Source organism: Clinocottus analis, unplaced genomic scaffold (genome assembly GCF_023055335.1).
Source record: "Clinocottus analis isolate CAN_PGR_092001 unplaced genomic scaffold, fCliAna1.0.p SCAF_23, whole genome shotgun sequence".
Taxonomy (NCBI): domain Eukaryota; kingdom Metazoa; phylum Chordata; class Actinopteri; order Perciformes; family Cottidae; genus Clinocottus; species Clinocottus analis.
This window is the reverse complement of record NW_027175965.1, coordinates 5,837,003-5,845,675: the sequence shown is the minus strand read 5'-3', so window position 1 is coordinate 5,845,675 and position 8,673 is coordinate 5,837,003. Positions and strand designations below refer to the sequence as shown.

Sequence of the window (8,673 nt, the reverse complement as noted above, 5' to 3'; positions counted from 1 at the left end):
TTTAATGTTGCTCTCGTTATAGGTTACTTTTAACTATGTAAAGTGTCTCAATACTACCCCTCTACCCCATTTCAAGTAACATTGATGTTAAGAAATCCAGATGTGATATATGAATCCCTTGTATGTTCACACTGAATCCCTTGTATGTTCACACTGAAGTGGTGGGTTTCTTATTTAAATAATCCTCTAAATCTAATCCTCTATCAAAGGTGTATTCAAGTATCAAGCCTCAAAATATAACTTATCATGCATAATGGTCCATTTAAGAATGTATTATTGGACTAAAATTATTGATCAATGCAATCATATTATAATCCATAATAATCCATCATGATTTGTTGATAATATGTTGTATTATTAATCCGAATCTTTAATGTAGTGAATAAACACATCCATCATTGTCTCCAGCAGTGGAGTAGAAGCAAGCCCCAGTGCATGAGTAAATCTATTGACTGCTGATTTAAATGGATTTATACACGACTCCCAAATCGTTTCCAACATGGTACTTTTATTTTGAAGGCAGCGGCAGCGTTGCTCCGGTTCCGCTGTGGCTCGTTTGTGAGCGCTTGACGCGCCGTGTTTCCGGGTAGAAGCCTCGCCTGCCGGCCTCACGCAGACCTGTCAAACCGCTCTTATCAGTCGGACAGTCTCAGAGGAGTCTCCCGAAATGCTCCGGGCCTCTTTTCTCGAGACACCGTGTCAGGCTTCATCACTGCAGTTCATACAGTGTTGCGAAGTTTAAAACCAAAGGTTAGTGTGCAGTTTGTAGTTTGTAAAACATTGAGGACGACAATCTACACGGTGGAGAAACTAGTCGCGGAAGTTAAGAATCGGATTTCAAAACATACTTGACCCTTGCAGAGTCCATGCAACACTGTTTTTTTATATTTTATTGAGGTCACACTGTTTACACATTACTGACCGAACCATGTGATGAGTAAGCCCATGCAGTCTGAGTGAAGTACCGAGTTCATACATCTCCAATTATTATCATTCTAAAAATAGCGACCACGTGGAGAGTAACTTATTACAAGTAGGTTAATGCTTTTACTATATTTGATCCAGCCGACATTTTATGTGTCAGTAGTTGTATCTTTTTTTTTCCCTCAAACGTATGTAAAAGTCACATTAAACTTTCTAGCCCAACAACAAATACACTGATGCTGTCACGACACAATTTTAAAGATGTGAAGTTCATTTCGCTCTTCAGCTGTGACGCTATGAAGTGATCTGTCTGAAAGCAGGAAATATGAGCAGCACTTTGCAGAGCATCACGGAGCACTCTAGAAAATGTGAAAACAGTTGAATGGGCTTTCATGTTATACACTCGTCTATACTTTTGCTTATGGCAATGCGAACGTGAAATGATCCGCTTCATATTCAGCACAACTGTGGTTATCTGTCTAAATTATACACCTTTGTTTTTCATAACCTTTTCTGTTAATCCAAGTAATTAATCCAACCAATACATCCAAACACTGATCAACAGATACAATATATATTAGTTTATGTCCATATTTACAGAAGACCTATTGACCTCATTTTCCCTCGTTAAAATGCAGATGATTCACAACAAAATATCACATGAAACAAAACATTATGATGAGTATTACCGTTACTGCTGTCAGTATACTGACATATACGGCGTGACAAAAATGACTTATGTTTACATTTTCTTGGGGACTTGGAGAACTGCTGCCTTGATGATGTACCTTGCATTACGTCTTCAAATGAAGACACTCTTGTTGTATTAACATTGTGACGCGTTCCTAACTTTCAACCTTTTTTACAAACGTTTTCACAGACGATATGAATCGTAATCACAAATAACGAAAATGCGGGAGTGGAATAGTTTTTTCAGGGGTTTATATATATATATATCGCTGAGGAGGTGCAGACACGGTCCAGCTAAGCGATGCTGAATTCAATTTCATCCATCTCCTCCTCCGTGTCCTCCGTGTCCTCCATGTTCTCGGCTGCTCTCGCAGCCCTCGCTCGCTCGCTGGCCGGGATGTAGTTGTCCTCGATGAAGCCGTCATCGTCTTCTTCGCTCACAGCGGGGATGCAGGGAGGGTTAATTCCACGTCCCCCGTGCATAGCAAACTCCACCTCCGGGCCTGGGAGCAGTGAAAGAAACACAAGCGATGTGCTGCATGACAATCATCGGGAAGGTAAGTCCTATATGTCAATCTAACTGACAGTAGGGTTAGTGTTCATCCTTCCAGCCATTATTTAACGGCTCATCCTCATCAAGGTCACGGGGGGATCCCGGCTGACGGAGGGCGAGGGGGCAAAAACAAAAAAAAGATGAAACGCTTGAACGTCACATTGATGTACATTAGCTGCTTTAAGGTCGACGAACAGCTGCATTGTGTCATCAGATTAAGTTTGACAGAAATGTTACTCTCAAATGAGCTTTTAATGAATACTGTTTTATCAGAGTGTCTCACAGAAAATCTTCACACTTTCCATCTTATTGGAATGTTTTCATTTGTTTTTTTAACCTTCATGAGTTGTTACACACTGTATGAAGCACAGGAAACAAACAGTTTGTAAATGTAATTGTTTTAGCGCGTCTTGTTTCAGATTTGCCTTGAAGTGTGCATTTCTCTTGTGTCACGTTGTGCAAAATGTGTGTGGACATTACAATTACATGTGCTTTTGTTCTTTATGTTAGCCACACCTTGCTGAATTGTAATGTCGTGGGAGCTGCAACAACACACAATTGCATATTCTAATAAAAGAAAATAGTTTAATAATAATAATAATGAATTAATTAATTAATATATAATCATATTATACTATTTTCACACTTGGGCTGGTAGGTTTCACTTTGTTTATCAGAGCTGTTAGTGGAAAAGTGTGCGCAGTAAAACTAAAACAATCCGCTGCACAACACTAAAATGCTTCATTTGTTTTATTTTTTCTGCATTGCCATATTTATTCTAGACTACAAAGTAAAAGCTTCTGTGAAGTAGGATAAAGTCAAATGGAAAAACCAAATAATCACAGATTTTGGACGAGGGTTCATGCTGAGGTCTCACATACAGGGGCCACTTTTCCCTCCCGCGCAAAAAAAAAGGAAGGTTATGAAACGTTACGGTAAACTTTATGGGTTATAAAAAAACCAACCTGAGGGGTCACACTGGCTGACGGTGTCTGCCTCCCTGAGTCGTGTGTGCCTGTAGCTGGCCAGGTAGCGACGGACCGCCTGGCATTTAGCTAGAAGGGCGATAAGAATGGAGATGGAGATGGCTGTGACCAGGACAGCCACCAGGAACGCCCAGTTGTGAGATTTATACTGTGGTGTCTGGTTTGCCAACGTGACTGAAAGAGAGGGACATTGATCACACCCTTGTCATTGTGGAAAGCACCGTAAACAACCAAATCTCAGCTCACTCCCACCTCAAAGCCGGTGGACATTTAATCCTCTATCATTCATTTCAAGATGATCTAGACCCAGATTTAGACTCAACTAGCAAGGACTCCAAGTACATTATGCTGAAGATCAATGAATTGTTTTAGGTTTGACATTGAAGTCGCAACTGAATTCTTACTGTTCAGTGTCGCTGTTGGTGTAGCTGTCGAGAGCATGCCATTTGATGACGGCTCCATCTGGCGTCGCTCTTGTTTGTGCAGTCTCTTTTGAGGAGTGACTTCTTCTGTGCGGCTCAGTTTCCTTCTGGTTGGGATGCTCTTGCTTTGGGGCACCATCAACTCTAGCAGGAAGCCACGGATTGGTGCTTATCACACATGTCAGTCAGAGAGCAGTGTTTGTGAGCAGCTAATATACAGCTTCTTGAATCTACTGTCGCTGATGATGGAAAAGAGGTTTTAACTCCCGTCTCCAACCAATGTTTGGAAATGTGCAAAGCTGCTTAGTGCCGTCTTGTCTTCAGCGGGTAAAACACAAATGGGATCAGAGGGAACTGTTGCACGGCAGGCATCTCCCCAGAGGAGGGAGGTAGTTGTCTGGAAGATTTCTGTCGACCAGGAGGGGTTAGGGTTAAACCTTTCAAAGCTCCACTAGATGGCGAGGTTGAGTGACAGGGGACTCCTTGGTTCAGTAACAGGTGAAAGGTGACGGCGGCAGCGTCATCCTATGCGTGAGTTGAAATATGAGCCAGCGTCCTCTGGCTGCAGTCAAATGAGGCTGGAGAGGAAGTGTGAAATAGAAATAGTGAGTTAAATCAGTATGAATCACACATCGTAACACACTTGCAAACAAAGGCATCTCGCAAAAAGAAAAAAAAAGAAAAAGTTTTTGCTGTAGAATACAATCTCAGTAAACTACAATGCCCCCATATCCCACATGCATTGTGGCTTTGAATTTTTTTTTGGACTCTTTTGTGCCAGCAAATGCATATTTTATAACTGAACCACACACAAAGAACTTTGAAAAATCGAATGACCTAAATATTTCACTTAGTATGTATGAAGAGTGAGAGTGTCATCATGAAAAGGATTCGCTGCCGAGACTCCACTAAATCCAGAAGTCATAATTGAGTACAAGCTGTCAGCAGCTCAGGAGGATGTCATCCACAACAGGAAAAGTGTGTCGCAAACAGGAAGTGCCACAGACCGCAGGACCTCCCTCCGCAGGTCCAGCTGACACAAAGCACTGGTAAAATCACTGTGTGTGCTTGTGTGTGTGAAATAATCTGACAACTGGGATCAACACAAACTTTTAAAAGTGCTTGTTACGCTGCCAACCAGGCATCAGCTTTTCATTGCCAAAACTGAAAATACGGTTGCCATTTTTAGTCACCTTCTATTTTGAGTAAGTAATGTACACCAGCTTGAGAATGAAAATCATGCGAATGGGGTTGCACATCGTCCGTGGGCGTGCCCGGTCTTGCGGCCTTCACCCCATTTTGTCGTTGACCTGCCCACTCGTGTCGTTTGGAGCTCGTCGAGCCTCGTGGTTGTATCAATGTACATCCGTCTGTGATGTCGATGGGTTAGTTCGTCTGGCTTTTCACCTCACAGTCCGACGACTTCATTACCGCACGTGCAACATCATCACATGTAGTGTTCACTGTCAAAGCGATATTTAAAGATTGCTTATGCAACAAATCTACAAATATTTATTCTGGTGCACACATTTTGCTGTTTGCTGTCTCAATTTTTGTATTTGTTGAAAGTGGTTTTCTAATGGCATCCAAAGTATCCCTCCAAACATCCCACAATACAGGAGTCACAAACTGCTCAAAGGACAATAGAAGCCTACCGGATGTTATTTGTTTGCAACAACAAACATGGCCAATATATAAAGTAGAAGCAGATGGGAAATGCCTTCAGAACACATTGTTGAACATTGCATGGCATCTGCGCTAGGAGACATCATTTTTGAAAATATCCTTATTTGCTTTGTTGCTATGAGGCAGGTGAGAGCATTGATAACGCATACAAATATGAAGAGAACGTAGATTAGCACGTAGATTTGCCTCTGTCTAATGGCAACACATTCTGCCAACTCCAACAATCAACTCCTGAGAGGATGAAGGCACTTGCAAAGACATGGTCGTACAACATGTAAACCATACTTGGCTATACCTAAGATTTCCTTCGACTTTTTTCTTTTCTTTTTTTCCAAAATGGACCAAAAACACTGGCCACGCGGAAGATCTTGTGGAGATAAACAAAAGAAAAGAAGATTTTCTTTTTAAATCCCTCTCAACTAAAAAGACAATCTGGCTTGAATTGACAACAAACACTATTACTAAGCTGGTTTCCAAGATATTTATCTAGTGAAGGATATGTATCTATTGTAAATGTCTCCGCTGTGGGACTGCTAAAGGATTATCATATCTTATCTTAAACGTGCCTTTGGATGGATGAGGAAAACAACACTGAATAGAAATGCTACTGACTCTTTTAGTTAAAAAAGAACGAATCAACATGTTACTGATTGGCAGTGTTGGCTGTAAACACACCAACAGGGCTACCTTTACCTCTTCCTCATCTGTTCTCAGACATGCAAAGCACATCTAAATACACAAACCATGCAGCACAGATCCGGGTGTTATAGCAGAGAAGCCAGTGAGCGAGAAATCTATGTGTGTCAGATAGTGAGTGCGTCTGTGCACCATATTGTGTATATAAACATGCATTGTGTAAAAAGCTTCGTTTGCATCTTTGTCTGCAGAAGTCTGCGGTCTCAAAGGGAGAAGTCAGTATTTCTTAGTCACTCTTTGTCTCAGTGCCCTAAATTGTGAATGGAGTGTCAGTTTATAGACACTAATGATGGCCAGAGGGGATGAAACATTTTTTTTCCTGTCATCAAACTGAATTAAACATAAAAATTAGATTCTTCTCTTTTGAGTCGTTATCACATTCATTCCAACAGGAAAATGAACTGTTAACAATTTTAGGGTTTGAGTATGCTGGTTGATTCAGACGATTGGTGGAAAACAGGCATATTTAATATGTCGTGAATTTTGAGGAAATTTGTAGTGTGCAACTTTAGATGTATTTAACACTAGATATTGTACTTACTACTCCACCACATGTAGTTGACTGTTGAAGGCTCTTTTGACTGCTTCTTTGAGTTGGTAGTATTGTAACCAATGACACATTTTCCTCATAAAGTTCTCAGATGGTTTGTCCAATTTTTCACCCAAAGAATGCCAAATACTAGTTAGGATACAAGAGACATCTTATTTTTTTCCCCCTGCCTCATTAATTATTTCCCAACCCTGAAGATTTCTTGCAGTCGTTCCGACCTTTAATTTCCAACCAACTGTCTGTGAAGTAGTTCAAAAAAAGTTTCCCCTCAACCAGCTACAACAGTAACATGCTACTCATTTCGTCCCTATTAAGAATGTAATAATGTATTGTACATAATAATACAGCGGTCAAAAGTTGAATTCTCTTCCACCACCGAACTTCTGTAACAAAGAGCTTCATATCAAACACTAAAACCTATCGGAAATACGTTTTCAACAGTGTATTTTGAAAACCGCTCGCACAAAATTGCCGTCGGCTCCATATCACAAATCCTATTTGACCAAGCAAACATCTCTCTCCCTGGCTGTGATAATCACCCATATTCACAAACCACAGAAAATCAAAGAGACGTCCTTCTGTTGACCCTCAACACAGAAACCCACAGGGCAACATGCAGCAAGCCTCCCTCTTATCCCACTGCCAAGATCTGTGTTTCTGCCTTTCTTTGAAAATGAGTGTGGAGGAGTCGGGGCCGCACTGAGCTATTGTTTGTCAAGGATAATGGCATAAGGTCACCTGTCAGAGACATTGTTTATGAGCATGATTATTAAACGCACACACTGTAAGGCATGCTTACCCCCCCCCCCCCTCCCTTTTTAGTTTAATCGACTCAAGGTCATATTAGTTTCAGTGTCCTCAAATGTCATGTTTTGTTTTTGCCTTTCAGCCCGGGAATTATGACCGAGTCAACAAAGAGGCCGCAGGGACACGACGGATGAAATTATTAACGTTCCGCGAATTAAACAACACATGAACTTGCATCGTGGGCACAAACTAGGCCATTTCAAAATGCATCCGTGATAACGTATCTGCATAGGTGCTTCTTCAAGAGGGAACAGATGATGAAAACAAAGTGAGAGCGAGCTGCTCGTGGGGCTTTACTGTTTTGGGTGAAAACAGCAAAGTGGCCAACATGCAACCGGTGCAGGAAAAGGTTTGGCGAGCACGTCACTGACATGGAAACACTTTGGCGTTGTGTCTTCTCTGTCGTGATACAGAACGACCTTCATGGACTGCTACAGCGCTGAAGAACTTCGACGTAAAACAGTTTATCCGATGATTTAATTCATTTGCGGTGCTCCGAATGTAGCAAATGAGTCTGTCAAGTACACTTCACTGGGAGGGCCTTCTTCAGTCTGTCCTCCCTTTTGGTCAAAACCCAAAGTGAACAAATGAACGTATCTGCAAATATATCCTTCTGGAGCATATACTGAGCACATTTGTCAGCATGTTGTGACATTTTAGTGCATTGGAAATGATTGCCAACAGTTCACAAGATAAATTGTAACGAGCAAGTCCGGCACACCGTGTGATCTTTACACAGCGCGACAGCGTCTGTGGACTGTAGTTCCCACTTTTAGAATAGCAGCTGTGAAATTCCAGTCTTACCTGGTCACCTGTCTGTCGAGTCTTCTCCCTTCAGCGAGTTCACCTCTTGTCTGTCCACTCTCATATTTCACATCGGCCTTTTCTGTGTAAAATGGAGAAATGTTGTGTGCAAAGGTTGAAGAGGTGTGCTCTGCAGTTGCTTCCCAGAAGGACAAGTTAATGAGTAACTTTGTAACCAAGGTGTACTCCCTCCCACCTACTATTGCATCTCTCTGGCCAATAGCAGAGCAGACCTGGTCAGGAGCAATGTTGTCACTCAGCGGGGCCAAACCAGGAAGAGGTCAAATATGACTTATGAGCAACATGCCATGTTTTAAATGATAACCACCCATGTGCATTTACGAGTGGAACTTTACCCAGTAAAACCTGTTTTATTATGCAAATATTGGTTTTGTATTGCAGCTGCAGTGGGTAATCAAATAATCTTGTTTGATATCTGCTTCGTGTGGCCTTTCACTCTCGTAGTGAGTGGGAGTGTAGTTTAGTTAGTCTGTCTGCCAGGAGCCACGCCTTACTTTGTTTATTTAAAATGTAAACCCTCCCCTCGGCCCTTTT

The 8,673-nt window shown here is 41.6% G+C and overlaps 1 protein-coding gene across 1 annotated transcript; it reads right to left on the bottom strand.

Annotated features, from left to right (window-relative positions):
- Window positions 1-1,366: 1,366 nt before the first annotated feature.
- cunh1orf210 (chromosome unknown C1orf210 homolog) lies at window positions 1,367-8,211 on the bottom strand. The gene is made up of 4 exons (XM_068590020.1): window positions 8,119-8,211; window positions 3,558-4,153; window positions 3,133-3,327; window positions 1,367-2,117 (listed from the first exon to the last, which is right to left on the bottom strand). Exons 2-4 carry the CDS (start codon window positions 3,712-3,714, stop codon window positions 1,909-1,911), a joined length of 561 nt encoding a protein of 186 aa, XP_068446121.1. The 5' UTR covers window positions 3,715-4,153; window positions 8,119-8,211; the 3' UTR covers window positions 1,367-1,908.
- Between the last annotated feature and the right edge of the window lie 462 nt (window positions 8,212-8,673).

Excerpts from the sequence above, each read along its gene's own strand:
- cunh1orf210 (XM_068590020.1), bottom strand. The coding sequence starts at position 3,714 with ATGGTGCCCCAAAGCAAGAGCATCCCAACCAGAAGGAAACTGAGCCGC. Across the intron at positions 3,328-3,557 it reads ACCAACAGCGACACTGAACA|TCACGTTGGCAAACCAGACA; the intron begins GTAAGAATTCAG and ends CCTCTCTTTCAG. Across the intron at positions 2,118-3,132 it reads CAGCCAGTGTGACCCCTCAG|GCCCGGAGGTGGAGTTTGCT; the intron begins GTTGGTTTTTTT and ends CACTGCTCCCAG.